The sequence below is a fragment of the Chlorocebus sabaeus genome, chromosome 16, assembly GCF_047675955.1.
Source record: "Chlorocebus sabaeus isolate Y175 chromosome 16, mChlSab1.0.hap1, whole genome shotgun sequence".
Lineage (NCBI taxonomy): Eukaryota > Metazoa > Chordata > Mammalia > Primates > Cercopithecidae > Chlorocebus > Chlorocebus sabaeus.
In genome coordinates, this window is record NC_132919.1 from 70,871,804 (window position 1) to 70,888,059 (window position 16,256).

General features: G+C 38.8%; 1 protein-coding gene and 1 long non-coding RNA gene across 3 annotated transcripts in view; one reads left to right on the plus strand and one right to left on the minus strand.

The window, feature by feature from the left end:
- LOC103243476 (uncharacterized) overlaps positions 1-14,304 on the minus strand; it is a 338,326-nt gene extending 324,022 nt beyond the window's left edge. For both annotated transcript variants that reach the window (XR_012088911.1, XR_012088910.1), the window contains exon 1: positions 14,201-14,304. This is a non-coding gene — a long non-coding RNA (uncharacterized lncRNA). The remainder of the gene's footprint in view (positions 1-14,200) is intronic.
- On the plus strand, positions 10,575-15,215 carry KRT10 (keratin 10). The gene is made up of 8 exons (XM_008012756.3): positions 10,575-11,413; positions 12,242-12,324; positions 12,689-12,845; positions 12,932-13,093; positions 13,182-13,307; positions 13,611-13,828; positions 14,210-14,577; positions 14,849-15,215. The coding sequence occupies exons 1-8, from the start codon at positions 10,691-10,693 to the stop codon at positions 14,953-14,955; spliced, it is 1,944 nt and encodes a 647-aa protein (XP_008010947.3). The 5' UTR covers positions 10,575-10,690; the 3' UTR covers positions 14,956-15,215.
- Positions 15,216-16,256: the final 1,041 nt, after the last annotated feature.

The window sequence follows — 16,256 nt, forward strand, 5'->3', positions numbered from 1 at the left end:
CCCTTATGTTCTTGTTAATTTTCCAAGTCACATGACCGAAAAATATAATTTTAGCTCATTTCAAAAGAGTTTTAGAAGTTACTCATTGTTTAAGCCAGCAACAGTGTGTTTAAAAAAAGAAAAAACAGTTAATCATTGTGTTTTTAAAAAGCTCTGAAGATAGGTCTGTGTTCAAATCCCACCAAAGTCCCTTTATTGAATAGTTTTGGGCATGCTAAATTTTAACTAATTTCTTTTCTTTTTTGAGGGGGTTTGTGGGGAAAAGGGTCTCGCTGTGTCACCCAGGCTGGAGTGCAGTGGTACGATCACAGCTCACTACAACTTTGACCTTTCGGGCTCAGGCAATCCTTCCACCTCACCCTCTTGAGTAGCTGGACCCACAGGCACGTGCCATCACACCAGGCTTTGTGTGTGTATATGTGCGTTTTGTAGAGACGGGGTTTCGCCATGTTGCCCAGGCTGGTCTCAAACTCCTGGACTCATGCGAATCCTCCTGCCTTGGCTTCCCAAAGTGACGGAACTACAGGAGTGAGCCACTGCGCCTGGCCAACTAATTTTAGTTAAAATAAAATTTCTGGCCAGGCATGGGGGCTCACGTCTATAATCCCAGCACTTTGGGAGGCTGAGGCGGGTGGATCACCTCAGGTCAGGAGTTTGAGACCAGCCTGACCAACATGAAGAAACTTTGTCTCTACTAAAAATACAAAATTAGCAGGGCATGGTGGCGCATGCCTGTAATCTTAGCTACTCAGGAGGCTGAGGCAGGAGAATCCCTTGAACCTGGGTGGCTGAGGTTGTGGTGAGCTGAGATTGCATCACTGCACTCCAGCCTGGGCAACAAGAACGAAACGCCGTCTCAAAAAAAATAAATAAAATAAAATAAAATTTCCCTCATAAAGTTGCCAACAGGATTTGATGAGACAAAAATGCAAGTAAAGTTTAGGACAGGCCTTGGAACATAAAAAAGTCTCAGCAAGCTCTATCAACTCTATCTTAGGACTGACTTTGCAAATGCTATTTGCATATTTGTTTAATAAGTTTAACACAAGACATCAAAAGTTCTTTGGGCATTATCAATTGTCAGCCTTGTGAAAGAAGCCACAGAATGGTTACGGTACATTTTCTCTGTTACTATTGTGTGTTACATTTAAATAATTATTTAAATCTATTCCTCTACCATTCTTACAACTCCCTTACCTAAAAAAAAAAAAAAAAAGTGATTCAAAGACAAAGGTCCATTTATTATGAAATTGACTAGTTGTCTGAGTCCATAAGGTCAAGTACTTTTTAAAAACCTTTAAAATTAGGAAATTAATTTGACTCCCTAAGACTTTTTCCTTCAAATTTAAGCACATTACATATACTCACTTAAAACCACTAGAATGGGGGATTACTGCTTTCACTGTAAATGTTAACCTCTGTATGTACCATTTCTAATCCAAAACTTTCTCTGTTCAGACTCTCTAAGTAAAAATTATGATCTGTCCAGACTCTCTAAGTAAAAATTATGAAGTTATACCCAATTATAATGTTATTTTCTCTCATATCCAGCCATCCTTGAAATAACCAATTGGATAAGCAACCACAACTGGACCTAAAGGAATTTTCTTAGATTTATGAGGGGGAGAAAACAGCCACTGAATTTTGGACAATGTTGTTTCAATATTTTAAAATTGGAGTCTGTAGAGAATTGTTTGTTTGGTACTTTTGGCTTCACTATTTTTTATGAAAACTAAAAGAGATATTATGTTTCTATTTTATGTTCTATGTTAATTAATTCTCCTCCTAATGCAGCTAACTCATAGTGAGCAATTGTCTTTTACAAAATGAAATTAATTTACCTGAAGAAAAATTTATGACATACTAATGAAATTTAAAAGCTAAGCTGTGTTATAGTTAATCCTTAAATTACAACATACTCTTAGGCTAGCTAGCCAGAAACCCAACTAGAATTGTCAATTCTCCTAATATAAAAAAATTCAAAATTTTTAGCTTTGTATAGATCCATGGTAACTGTATTATTCAGGGGTAACGAGAGCAATTTCAATACAGGCAACAATGCATAATCACACCCAGATAAAAGGGGTACCTATCACCTCAAGCATTTATCATTTATTTGTGTTACAAACATTCCAATAATATTCTTTTAATTTAAAATGTACAATAAATTATTGTGACTATAATCACCCCATCGTGCTATCAAATACTAGATTATATTTGTTCTATCTAATTATATTTTTGTACCCATTAACCATCCCCACTTCCTAGCCCCCTCACCCTATACTACTCTTCCCAGCCTCCAGTAACCATTATTCTACTCTCTACCTCTATGAGTTCAATTGTTCTCATTTTTAGCTCCCACAAATGAGAAGTTTATCTTTCTATGCCTGGTTTATCTCACTTAACATACTGTCCTCCAGGTCCAGTCAAGTTGTTGCAATAACAGGATCTCATTCTTTTTTATGGCTGAATAGTACTCCATTAAGTATATGTACCACATTTTCTTTATCAATCCGTCTGTTGATGGACACTTTGGTTGTTTCCAAATCTTGGCTATTGTGAGTAGTATTGCAAAAAAAAAATGAGTACAGATGTCTCATTGATATACTGATTTCCATGATTTTGGGTATATATCTAGCAGTGGGACTGCTAGATCATACAGTTCTATTTTTAGCTTTTTGAGGAACCTCCATACTGTTCTCCATAGTGGTTGTACTAATTTACAGTCTCAAGAAAAGTGTACGAGGGGGTTCCCTTTTCTCCATATCCTCACTAGCATTCATTATTGCCTTTCTTTTGGATAAAAGCCATTTTAAGTGGGATGAGATATACAACAAATTAGTGTGACTGTAATAATTTACATTATTACATTCAACTGCAATGAGAATTACATTCTTATTGCACAGTTTTGAGTCATTTCTCTGATGATCAATGATGTTGAGCCCCTTTCTATATACCTGTTTGCCATTGTATTTTTTTTTTTCTTTTGAGGTCACTCTGTTGCCCAGGCCAGAGTGCAGTGGCATGAACATGGCTCACCTCCATCTCCCAAGTAGCTGGGACTACAGACACATGCCACCATACCCAGCTAATTTATTTTTATTTTTTGTAGAGATGGGGTCTCCCTATGTTACCAAGGCTTGTCTTGAATTCCTAGGCTCAAGCAGTCCTCCCGCCCCAGTCTCCCTAAGTGCTGGGATTAGAGGTGTGAGCCACCATGCCTAGCCTGTATGTCTTCTTTTGAGAGTTGAATGTCTATTTAGTTCTTTTGCCCATTTTTTAATCAGATTATTAGATTTTTTTTTTCCTATTGAGTTATTTGAGCTCCTTATGTATTCTGGTTATTAATCCTCTGTCAGATGGATAGTTTGCAAATATTTTCTCTCATTCTGTGGGTTGTCTCTTTACTTTGTTGACTGTTTCCTTTGCTGTGCAGAAGCTTTTTATTTGATGTGATGTATGAAAAAAATTCAAATTTTAGAATAAAACTACAGATATATTTTAGCAGGTTACTAGTATCAAGATAATCTCAACAGATCCAAGACAAAAAAATAGTGACCTTTAATGAAGAGGAAAGAGTGAGGGCTAAAATGTTTTCTTAATATATTCAGTGTATTTCCATTCTAAGGAATACATCTTTATATACTTTAAGGTATTTTAAAATTCCTATGCAGAATCTTGGTTTTCTTATCATTCTTACACATTCTTACATCAAAAAGTATCATAATTTCCTTTAAAGCAAAATTAAATTAGTTGTCTTCAACCAGCCTTTATTTAAATTTTTAACTTGCACTATTGCCAAAACATACAGGCCAAGAGTTTAGGAAAAAAAATAAAGGCAAAGAAAGTGGGGAAAGGCACTGAAGCAATACGAAAACATTCAGAGAACAATGAGTACTGGGTGCAGCAAGAGCAGAGGCACCCTCCCTTCTCTAAAGGAACTTAAACGTTGTATTGCATTGGGAACACTAAGAAAGAGGCCAGAATAGTATAACAAATTATAAAGCACCAAGTTGTTCAACATAGAAAATGAGAAGAAAGAGACAGTTATGAACCAGAGACTAATGGTGAGAAGTCTCGTGAAGGAGATGGCATTTAAGTCAGAGTTTGGAGTTGAGGTAGAATAACTTGAATAAACAGCAAAGTAGAAGATGGGCATTCTACGCCAAGAGCAACAAACACAGGCCTTAAAATGAAACAAAGCATAGTATATTAGCCAAGAGTAAGAAAGGCCTGCTTAAAGGATTAAGTAATTAAAGGATTTTTAAAGGAGATGCTAACACACATTTTTTCACTGAATCATGGACTATAATCCATATTTTAATATTTAATATTACTATCCATATTTTATAGGGTAGTAAACTGAGACACAGAAAGCTGAGTGTCTTGCCCAGGGCCACATAATTACTTTATGAAGAAAATGCAGCACTCCTTCCACTCCCCACCCTGACTCACCGCAGGGAACATGAGGTTGGACAGACAGAGTAGGGCAAGGTTATGGAGAAGACTTAATCCGTCCACAAGAGATCTGAGTATGTTGATGAAGTGATGACAATACTGTTTCGAGAACATCAATCTTGCCGCAGTGAACAGATCTTAATTGACAGTGCTGAGTCAAGAAAACCACTTCAGAAGCTGGTGAAGTAATCTTCGAGAGAAGTGGTGAAAGCCCAGATTAGGGCAGTTACAGTGGGGCTACACAGAAAGAAACGAATACATCAGCCATGACAAAGATAAGGTGACAAAATTAGTGCTTGGTGGATGTAGGAGATAAAGAAATGAAGTTTAAAGTGAAAGGAAGTGTCACTCAAAGAAAAACAGATGGCACAGTTTGTCGCAAAAGTTATCAAACTGAATACCTTTTCCCCACCCTACTTTCCTCTCCAGCCATTTTCTCCTCCCTCACAAGCCATTTTCCATCCTCTCACCCTATCCTTTCATTCATTCCTATTTTGAAGGCATCCTGTGCGTTGGACAGTGGGTTAACCTATGGGAAACAGAGATCACAAAACAGTAATAGCAACAAAAATATATTCATTAAGTGCTTATTCTATGCATGCAAATCATTGTTCTAAATGCTTTATATTTAATAACTCATTTGACCCCTGCTACAACTCCATAAAGTAAGAAAAATTATAATCTCTACTTTAGAGAGGACATTGAGATGAAACCTCACAATAAATGGTGAAGCCTGGATTGTAACCCCAGCAGTATGACGCCAGAGCCCATCCACTCAGTCTGCTACACTACCCTCAACAGCCTTTAAGCAGTTTCCGTATTTTTGTGGCTTCCATCACAGTAGAGTCCCAGAAGTTTCAGAAACATTGATATAGGAATGTCTGTAGATTTAGGATCTCTGAATTTTAGAAGTTTACTAATGAGAAGACATGAACTTTATCAATTGATATCTTAGTTGTCCGACAATTAGCTATCTGAGAAGAGGGTACCAAATCTATCAAATAATGATACAATTTTCCACTGTTTCGACTCTGTGGGTAGTAATCACAAAAGCATATTAAACAATTTGCACAGTCACAGAACAGTCAAAAAGAAAATGCCTGACTCTTAAACTTTGTGATAAACAACAGAAAACTCTAAATATTTAGATCAACCTTACCATCTTGAGATATAGCCTGCATTACCAGATTTGTCCTTCTGCAACTACCTAAACTATGTATTATATCTCAATTATATGTATTATATCTCAATCAGAAAAGGAAACTTGCAAATAGAATTTTCAGCTAGAAACTTCAAAACAGGATTTTACTTGAAGCAAAATAAAGAAGAAATAAAAAGGATCCAAATCTAACAGTGAGAAAAGTCAAACTGATAACAAATTTGAATCCAAAACATGCTTCCAGAGCTCCAGCCAAATTAACCCCATGTGAATAGCACCTATACCCGTCATAACCACGACTCAATAAGTTCAGAAGCAATTAAAGAAATTGGTAAACTGGACAACATGAAAACAAAATACCATAAGCAAAGTCATCAATTCCAATATTGGGTATGCACCATGAATTGCCCCACCACTACTCAATTAAAACTGTCCTCTGGAAGGATGCCAATGATTCCAAACTGCTTTCCTCAATCCACCTTTTCACTGACCTCTCGGGTGACCACCTCACCCACGTTCTCTTCTCCCTTGGCTTCAATGATCCTCTTTCCCCCTTTGCCTGGTCCTAGATGTCCTTCTTTTCAGGATTATTCTCTAGCTCTACTTCTTCTTCCCAGCCCCTAAAGTGACTCCAAAAGTTCAGAATTAGACCTTCTGCACATTTCTAAATTCCTTCCCTTAGGGATCCTAACCAACCCCTAAGTCTGCTATTCTGGACACTCTCCCTAACTGCAGTCCCATAACTGCTTAAAGACATGTTTACATGAATACCCTGGTATTACCTCAAATTCACGTCTTAAACCAAAACTCATCTTCAATCCCAAACTTTACTTCACTATTCTTTCATCGTGCACTCACACCACACATACACACACACACAACAAAAAAAACCACATTCACCAGACTGTTAGAACCTCTCTCTGCAATTCCTCCGAACCCTGAACATTGTTCAAATGTAGCCCAGATTGCCCTATATTATAATCTCTGATTCATGGGTATGTTCGTTTGCCTCTCCAAGTAGACTGTAAACTCCTTGAAGGGCAGGAACTGTATCTTGGTCACGTATGCATTCCCCAAGCCATATTGCAGGTGCTCAATAAAACCTGCTGAAGGAATGAATAAATTAACATATATGGATGATCTACTCCAGCCAAACTGGTCACTCAGTGTCTTCACCTGCTTGGCATTTTCACAGTCCCGACTTCCCAGAACAGTCTTCTCTCTGCTGTTGCACACATGAAAAGTCCTACTCATCCTTACAAGATTCAGCTTAAATTTCAACTGCACCATGAAACTCTGTCAGGTGGCCCCATTCCAACATGACCCCTTGCTCATTGGTCTTAAAGAGTGCCAGTCTGGGCCGGGCGCGGTGGCTCAAGCCTGTAATCCCAGCACTTTGGGAGGCCGAGGCGGGTGGATCACGAGGTCAGGAGATCGAGACCATCCTGGCTAACATGGTGAAACCCCGTCTCTACTAAAAATACAAAAAAAACTAGCCGGGCGTGGTGGCGGGCGCCTGTAGTCCCAGCTACTCGGAGGCTGAGGCGGGAGAATGGCGTGAACCCGGGAGGCGGAGCTTGCAGTGAGCCGAGATCGCTCCACTGCACTCCAGCCTGGGCGACACAGCGAGACTCCGTCTAAAAAAAAAAAAAAAAAAAAAAAAAAAAGAGTGCCAGTCTGGTGTCATGAAAACTAGCACTTTTGTAACTGTATCTCTTGATTCAAAACCAGGCTGTGTGTCATCACACAGACACTGCTGATATATAAATAAACAAATACATAATCTGGCAAATTTCTAAAATGTTTTAAGGTTTAGATTTTTAGCTTATTAGATGAGGTAATAATACCTATCTTAGAGGATCTAGGGGAGGATTAAAGAAAAGTAAACCATCTAGATCATAGCAGATGTTCAGGAAACGTTAACTCCTTCCCCCTACACATCCAAGCCCCACCATCATTTTCCATTTACATAGCATACAGTGCTTAAGCTGATGGTATATGTCATGTCTTCTCAATTAGACTATAACTATGGCGAGATCCTTAAGGATGGGAGCTGTATCTCATTCACTTTTCTTTTAAATACCTACCAATGTGCTTTACATAGAGACACAATAAAAATTGAGCACAATGAAAATACAGTTACAGTGGATTATAGCAATCAAGTGTAAATGGTGCCAAGGCTAGAATCATAAATGTTCATCCAATTTAGCTGTAAAATTATTATGTGGCACCTCTTAATTTTACTCATGCCAACGGCTGATTTCAACAAATGACAGCATGAATAAAGACAAATCAATTTCTACAGTATACAAGTTAATAAGTAATCTTTGGTAATAACAGTAAAGGTAGCTTAAATTAAATGTTATAGTATTAGAAGGCCCTCCATACCTGTATTTGTTCTCATGTACTTTTATGCAAAGACTCCCTTTCACATATTCTCTGGTTTAATATGATTGTAACAGAGATCTCTTCATACCACTTGTTAATTAACTGAAAGGAGATGGAATTTTTATATTTTCCACTGGAGGGAGACATTATAGGCTAATACTAAAACAAAATTGGTAATTCTAAGATCTAAAACTTGTGCTAATTATAGGTAAAATCAATCAAAATCTCTTTAATTAAAATGCTTCTTTCCAAAAAGGTTTCATTAATATCGAGGTTTCAACATCCTCTCTGAAGTTATTGGAATCTTTTTTTTTTTCTATCCTGATTTATCATAGCCGTCTTTAACTATAGGTTATCTTCATCAAGAATCAATTCCCATGGTTGGGTTTCAGTTTTTCTTTTAACTACTGCCCCACTTGCATGTGCTAACAAGTTGGAAGAGTTGCGATTTGCTGGGTAGTAACCTCCACTTTAACAATAACATTTGATTAATGCTCCCAACCACGTTCCCCTTCCCTGCAGAAACTATTTCTGTAGCTTTCATAAACCAAAATGTGCAGCTATAAACTTAATTTGAAAAAACAATTACTAAAGGCAGAGTGTGTGCCAACTCACTACCCTTTCAATATTTTCATGATTCTAAGTTCTTTTTGTTTTGCTCTTTTTCCCCATTTGGAGAAGTTTATGGTGAGAATTAGAGTCATTCAGTTCCATTAGACCAAATCCACCGGAGCAGATAATATACATACACATTGGTAAAGTAGGAAAGAACCAAGGAGTTAAAAGACCAAGCTTCTAACTTCAGTTTAACCACATGTTCCATGTCTTGTGGAAAAATCACAACCTCTCAACTTCAACTTCCTCTTCTATAAATTAGAAATAATAATAACTACGCCTACAATTCCAGCACTTTGGGAGGCGAAGGCAGGCGGATCACAAGGTCAGGAGATCGAGACCATCCTGGCTAACACGGTGAAACCCTGTCTCTACTAAAAATACAAAATATTAGTCAGGTGTGGTGGAGGGCACCTATAGCCCCAGCTACTCGAGAGGGCTGAGGCAGGAGAATGGCACGAACCTGGGAGGCAGAGCTTGCAGTGAGCTGTGATTGCGCCACTGCACTCCAGCCTGGGCGAGAGAGCAAGACAGACAGACAGAAAGAAAGAAAAGAAAAGAAAAGAAAAGAAAAGAAAAGAAAAGGAGAGAAAGAAAGAAAGAAAGAAAGAGAGAGAGAGAGAGAAAGAAAGAAAGAAAGAAAGAAAGAAAGAAAGAAGAGAGAGAGAGAGAGAGAGAGAGAGAGAGAGAAAGGAAGGAAGGAAGGAAGGAAAGGAAGGAAGGAAGGAAGGAAGGAAGGAAGGAAGGAAGGAAGGAAGGAAGGAAGGAAGGAAGGAAGGAAGGGAGGGAGGGAAAGAAAGGAAGAAAGGAAGAAAGGAAGAAAGAAAGAAAGAAAAGAAAGAAAAGAAAGAAAAGAAAGAAAGAAAAGAAAGAAAAGAAAGAAAAGAAAGAAAGAAAGAAAGAAAGAAAGAAAGAAAGAAAGAAAGAAAGGAAGAAAGGAAATAATAACCACCATTCCTATCTCAACAGCTTGTTCTAGAAATTTTTAAATCATAGTATCACAAACAGCACTACGTAATTGTAAAATATGTATGAATATATACATCCAAACAACAGCAATGTCATAGCCTATGAGGAGATATAATCTTATACAATGCACCAGAATCCCAATTTACTTCACCAGACTGTTATACCAAATTCTGTACACAGTATATCCAAGAAAATGTGTTGTTTTTGTTGAGAAACTGAACCTAGCTTGGGAACACATGTGCACAATCTAGTTCATAATATTTGGTGCAAGTACCATTCTCTAATACAGATTTACATTTTTGCAAGCAAATTTTTACTTGCAATCATAACATATCCAAATTTTCCCTTTTTATTCAATCAGAACTTAGTGTAAAGTACTACAAGTTAGTTCTTCATATTTCATGTTAAGAAAATAATGCAGATTTTCTGATTATGGTCTTCATAGAAACCTTAACTATGATGAATTTAAAAGGCAAAATAATCCAGCATAACTTCATGATTTCAGATTTTTTAATGTTAAAAATAATGTCATCATTAATTAGAAAATTCTAAAATCATTACTTCCACTTTCCTAGGCAAAATATCAATATACTCTCATTTGCCAAATAAATTAAAAGATCCCCTACAAACATAATCTCCTAAATTGCAGTTTTATGGTTTTAATGTTTTATATATGGCAACTATTGATGCTAGTTAAATTTTTAGAATTTTTTCTTTTTGATTCCCTACAGTTGTCTACAAGAACCTTATTAGAGCATGATTCTGCCAGACTTTATGCTATTTGTTGTTCCAATTAAAACTGTTTAAAGCATGAATTTGAAAAATCTTATTTTAACTATAATTTTGTAGCTGAAACTCTTTTTTTTTCCAAACTTTGCAAACATTCTATGCAACCTGAATTAGTGCTGAGAAAAAATGGATCTTAACAGTTGCTCAATGTTCTTCAACAGGTGAAAAGCATAATAAAACATGCTCATCTGAACTCCACCCATTTTCAATTTCAACATAGCAAACCTCCTGTTTATTCTTAGGGCAAATTCAAAATTGTACATATTGGGATTGGTTATTACTGAAGATAATTTATGCAATCATAAGCCAAAGATGCTAAGTAGGCAAAAAGAAAACCATGCAAGTAAGCAAACTCTAACACACGTGGACACACCCTATCAGCATATACATAAAGGCTTGTCACTGTCCTTGGTAGCAGGCGCTCCCTGGCTAAACAGCATCACCATGTCTGTTCGATACAGCTCAAGCAAGCACTACTCTTCCTCCCGCAGTGGAGGAGGTGGAGGAGGAGGAGGATCATCCCTAAGAATTTCAAGCAGCAAAGGCTCCCTTGGTGGAGGATTTAGCTCAGGGGGGTTTAGTGGTGGCTCTTTTAGCCGTGGGAGCTCTGGTGGGGGCTGCTTTGGGGGCTCATCAGGTGGCTATGGAGGATTAGGAGGTTTTGGTGGAGGTAGCTTTGGTGGAAGCTATGGAAGTAGCAGCTTTGGTGGGGGTTATGGAGGCAGCTTTGGAGGGGGTAGCTTTGGAGGTGGCAGCTTCGGTGGAGGTGGCTTTGGTGGAGGTGGCTTTGGAGGAGGCTTTGGTGGTGGATTTGGAGGAGACGGTGGCCTTCTCTCTGGAAATGAGAAAGTAACCATGCAGAATCTGAATGACCGCCTGGCTTCCTACTTGGACAAAGTTCGGGCTCTGGAAGAATCAAACTATGAGCTGGAAGGCAAAATCAAGGAGTGGTATGAAAAGCATGGCAATTCACACCAGGGGCAGCCTCGTGACTACAGCAAATACTACAAAACCATCGATGACCTTAAAAATCAGGTAAGAGGTATTTTTAAATCCAGCTTTAAGTATCTTGTCCATGAAATCCAGACAGATGAATCTGAAATTAAGCACAATGTGGCTGTTCACTATGTTTACCTATGTTACTTTCTTGCTTCAAAAATAACCCAGTCTCATCAAAGATAAACATCTGTGAAAGTATGGTCATGGCAATCTTCATCCAGCATGTGTGCTGCTTGTCTTAAGAGGATGGGAGATTACTAAGAACTTTTGAGGTTTTAATGAGCATACAATGAGTCCACAGTTAAAATATGCTAAGTCATTTACAAATGTAGAAACTGAAAAAGAAATCATGAAATGAATCAGAACAAAATGTTATTCAGACTGATAACAAGCCATATTCAGTACCAACATGGTGAGAAAAATGAATTTTCTAGTATGAAAGTGGGATGCTGCTTGCCTCTAAGGAATTTCTGAATTGTACCCATTGTGTACCAGTTCAGAGCATACTTATTTATTAGTATTTATCATGAGTTAAACAAATGCAGGTGTGAGTCAGCCAAAGCATGGCTGAAATACATGGAAATCACATAGTCTAAAAGAGGAGGGCACACTTGCAGGAATACATCTATATAATTCCAGTTAGTTTTCAGAAAGGAATAATTTGTGTACAGAAATACAAGACTGGACAAATTCCAAGAGAACAAATAATTCAAAGCTAAGTATATGGGTAAGCCTGCAATATCTCATATTTAAAATAAAAGATTTTGTAAGAGAACAACATAAATGTGCAGAGCTCATCTATGCCACTACAAAAGCCGTATCTGCATCTGAGCTTTTCTTAAGTAACCGTGCCTCTCCCTCCAGATCCTCAACCTAACAACTGATAACGCCAATATCCTGCTTCAGATAGACAATGCCAGGCTGGCAGCTGACGACTTCAGGCTGAAGTAAGTTAAGCGATCGTTGTATAATACTATCACAACGAATACATCAGTCGTTTTTAACCTCACTTGGGATGCCCACAACAGCATTTACATTTTCCTGAATTCACCCAAAAAAAATAGTATTGGAGTTATCTGAGAAATTTTCCATGTCGGTATTACATTTTTGGCAATATTAAAGGAAGAAAATGCATTTTAAAGTAACTGTTAAGCTTTTTTCCATTAAACCACTATTACTCCCAAGTGAACTGTACATGACAAATACTGCCATGACATGAAATCAACTATGTATTTGCTTTTTAACAGTCTCTGCCCAGATACATCTCCCCTATATAAGTTATATCCAGTATTGATATCATGCTTGTTTCAGGTACGAGAATGAGGTAGCTCTGCGCCAGAGCGTGGAGGCTGACATCAACGGACTGCGTAGGGTGCTGGATGAGCTGACCCTGACCAAGGCTGACCTGGAGATGCAGATTGAGAGCCTGACTGAAGAGCTGGCCTATTTGAAGAAGAACCACGAGGAGGTGACACAAAAGTTACACTTTTCCCAGCCAAAGAGAGTTCATTATGGTCCTCGTGTAGCCATTAAATCTTTCTGTTCCTCAAACAGGAAATGAAAGACCTTCGAAATGTGTCCACTGGTGATGTGAATGTGGAAATGAATGCTGCCCCCGGTGTTGATCTGACTCAACTTCTGAATAACATGAGAAGCCAATATGAACAACTTGCTGAACAAAACCGCAAAGATGCTGAAGCCTGGTTCAACGAAAAGGTAAATTAATCTTCCTTTATAGTGAAACTCATGGTGGTTTTATCATTTCAGAATTTCCTTATCTTTTTCCCTGTTTTTAATACTCTAGAGCAAGGAACTGACTACAGAAATTGATAGTAACATTGAACAGATGTCCAGCCATAAATCCGAGATTACTGAATTGAGACGTACTGTACAAGCTCTGGAGATAGAACTACAGTCCCAACTAGCCCTGGTATGTTAACTCTCATGAAATGACTTCAATTTTATCATACAAAGTTTCATGCTCACCTAAGAATATGCAATGCAACAGAAAAATGCAGAGTTGGAGGTAAGAAAAAGTAAAGCTCTACGTTAAAGGAGGAAAAGTACTACTAGCATTGGTCTAAAAGTGCTGAAACTGAAATGGTGCCATTAAACATAAAACAAATTCTGTTCATTTTCTTATTCTTCTATACAAGGCCTTACTAAACAAGTAAGTTTCACTGTACTCAATTGAACAAGTAAGTCGCTAAGCCACAAAAAAAATTCGTTTCAGAAACAATCCCTGGAAGCCTCCTTGGCAGAAACAGAAGGTCGCTACTGTGTGCAGCTCTCACAGATTCAGGCCCAGATCTCCGCTCTGGAAGAACAGCTGCAACAGATTCGAGCTGAAACCGAGTGCCAGAATACTGAATACCAGCAACTCCTGGATATTAAGATCCGACTGGAGAACGAAATTCAAACCTACCGCAGCCTGCTAGAAGGAGAGGGAAGGTAAATTTTAAAATGAAAAGTTATGGGAGTTTCTTTTATTCAATATTCCAGATAGCAAGGCTTATCTAAACCCCAAGAAGACGCCAGAGAATGAGAGGAAGGGAAGAGAGGGGGTAGGGTACAGAAAAAGGAGTACGCAACCGCAATCTCACTTTCTCATGAACATGGCCCAAAATGATTTTTAAGAGTTCTGTGTACACAAAAGTGTTTTCAAAGTATGGGTTTTAAAATACACACCTGGCAGGGTTTTAAAATATATACCTGGCAGGGTTTTATTTTCTCAAGGCATGTTTTGCTTATTTTCTAAATTAACGGCAACTGGAAAGCTACCCACCGTTTTCCAACGTTAGAGATAACCGAATGTGACCTCACCCCGTTTAGTTCCGGAGGCGGTGGACGCGGCGGCGGAAGTTACGGCGGCGGCTACGGAGGAGGAAGCTCCGGCGGCGGTTACGGAGGAGGAAGCTCCGGCGGCGGTTACGGCGGCGGCCACGGTGGTAGTTCTGGCGGCGGCTACGGAGGCGGAAGCTCCGGCGGCGGAAGCTCCGGCGGCGGCTACGGGGGTGGAAGCTCTGGCGGCGGTTACGGAGGAGGAAGCTCCAGCGGCGGTCACGGAGGAAGTTCCGGCGGCGGCCACGGAGGCAGTTCCGGCGGCGGCGGCAGCTCTGGCGGAGGCCACAAGTCCTCCTCTTCTGGGTCCGTGGGCGAGTCTTCATCTAAGGGACCAAGGTCAGCAGAAACTAGCTGGGGTAATCAGAATTAGTTTTAACTTCCTGTGATGGTTTTTTTGCGAGTTGTTTTAAAAAATTAAAAATCTTAGAGACGGTTCCCTTTGCATTTGTTCACAAACTACTCTTAACACCAACTGTGAAAAATGGCATGATCAAAATGTCATACCTTAAGCATTTTTTTTGGACTTAGCAATGTAAAGTTGAAATTTCCTTCTTTTTACAGTATTTGCTTGTTAATTGCCAAGGATGCCTACAGACTGTGTAATTTTTTTTTTCATCATTCACACAGATACTAATAAAACCAGGGTAATCAAGACAATTATTGAAGAGGTGGCACCCGACGGTAGAGTCCTTTCATCTATGGTTGAATCAGAAACCAAGAAACACTACTATTGAGCTGCATCAAGAGGAAAGTCTCCCTTCACACAGACCATTATATACAGATGCATGGGAAACAAAGTCTCCAAGAAGACACTTCTGTCTTAATGGTCTATGGAAACAGGTTCACTCCCTGAAAATAAGGTGTCTACAAGGTGTTTTGTGGTTTCTGTATTTTCTTCTTTTCACTTTACCAGAAAGTGTTAATGGAAAGAAAAACAACTTTCTGTTCTCATTTACTGACGAGTTTCAATAAACTTTCTTACTGATGCAAACTATCCCAATTTGTCAGAATTTATCTTTACTTAAGTACATAATATTCTTTAAAATTAAAGATTAGTAAACCATAGCAGTTGAAGGTTGATGTATCCAGAAATGCGGAAGACAGAAATATTGCCATGCCTTTTCTGAGTAAGTTTTTTAATCATGTGTGTTCAGACCACCATCAGTAAATTCACTGAGTAAAAAGGTCTGTAAATCCCAATATTTAAGATACACAATATGTGGAAGACTGCTAGCTCTCTGGCTTTAAATTATTTCAATCCTGGAAATTCTGGAATATCTCAAATAAAACCCCCAAAATAACAGTAATTGGAAATTTTATATTTTCTAACTACCTGACTTCTCACATTTGCCTGTTCTTTCTTCCAGTTACTATAATTACTTATTCCCAATTGTTATATAGCTTGACATACCTTCTGATACCAGCCAAGTAAAATCACATCACCCTCAGCAGAATTATTTGATGTCTATCAGATGAACGTGAGAAACACTATCAGGAAGTAGTGATGCCAGTGTAACCAAAAGTATACCACTAAGTCTTTGTCTTCCCCAACTGTGTCCAGTGATCAGGACTAAAGACCTCGTACTTTCATAGTCAGTCCAATCACATTCCTCAGCCAACAAGAACCCAACCAACATTACTTAGTACTCTACTGAGGATCCTATGAAGTGAATGAGCTGTCATGTCCCTTAGACTACCTCGTGTCCTCTGGTGAGTTCTGGGATTACTCATGTCCACCAAGTAGCAGCTTTCCTCAGTATCCTTGATTTGAGCTCCAGATCTGAGCCCTGATCCGCTTGCCATTTGTTGGCACTCCACTGTATAGACACTACCATCTGTAACCCAAATTGATGGCAGGAGCCTTGTTTCACTGGGATGGATTTCCCTATAGTCAAGGCTTCATAACCTACTTAGCACCAAATATTAGCACAGCCCAGAGGCTCTCCATTTTAGTTCCCGTGCCTCTAAATGCCTAAATGTCTAAATGCTCACATGCCTCTGGATATTTGTACCAGCCAACCTTCTTGGGGGCCTG

Excerpts from the sequence above, each read along its gene's own strand:
- KRT10 (XM_008012756.3), top strand. The coding sequence starts at position 10,691 with ATGCTAAGTAGGCAAAAAGAAAACCATGCAAGTAAGCAAACTCTAACA. Across the intron at positions 13,094-13,181 it reads AAGCCTGGTTCAACGAAAAG|AGCAAGGAACTGACTACAGA; the intron begins GTAAATTAATCT and ends TTAATACTCTAG. Across the intron at positions 13,308-13,610 it reads TACAGTCCCAACTAGCCCTG|AAACAATCCCTGGAAGCCTC; the intron begins GTATGTTAACTC and ends AATTCGTTTCAG.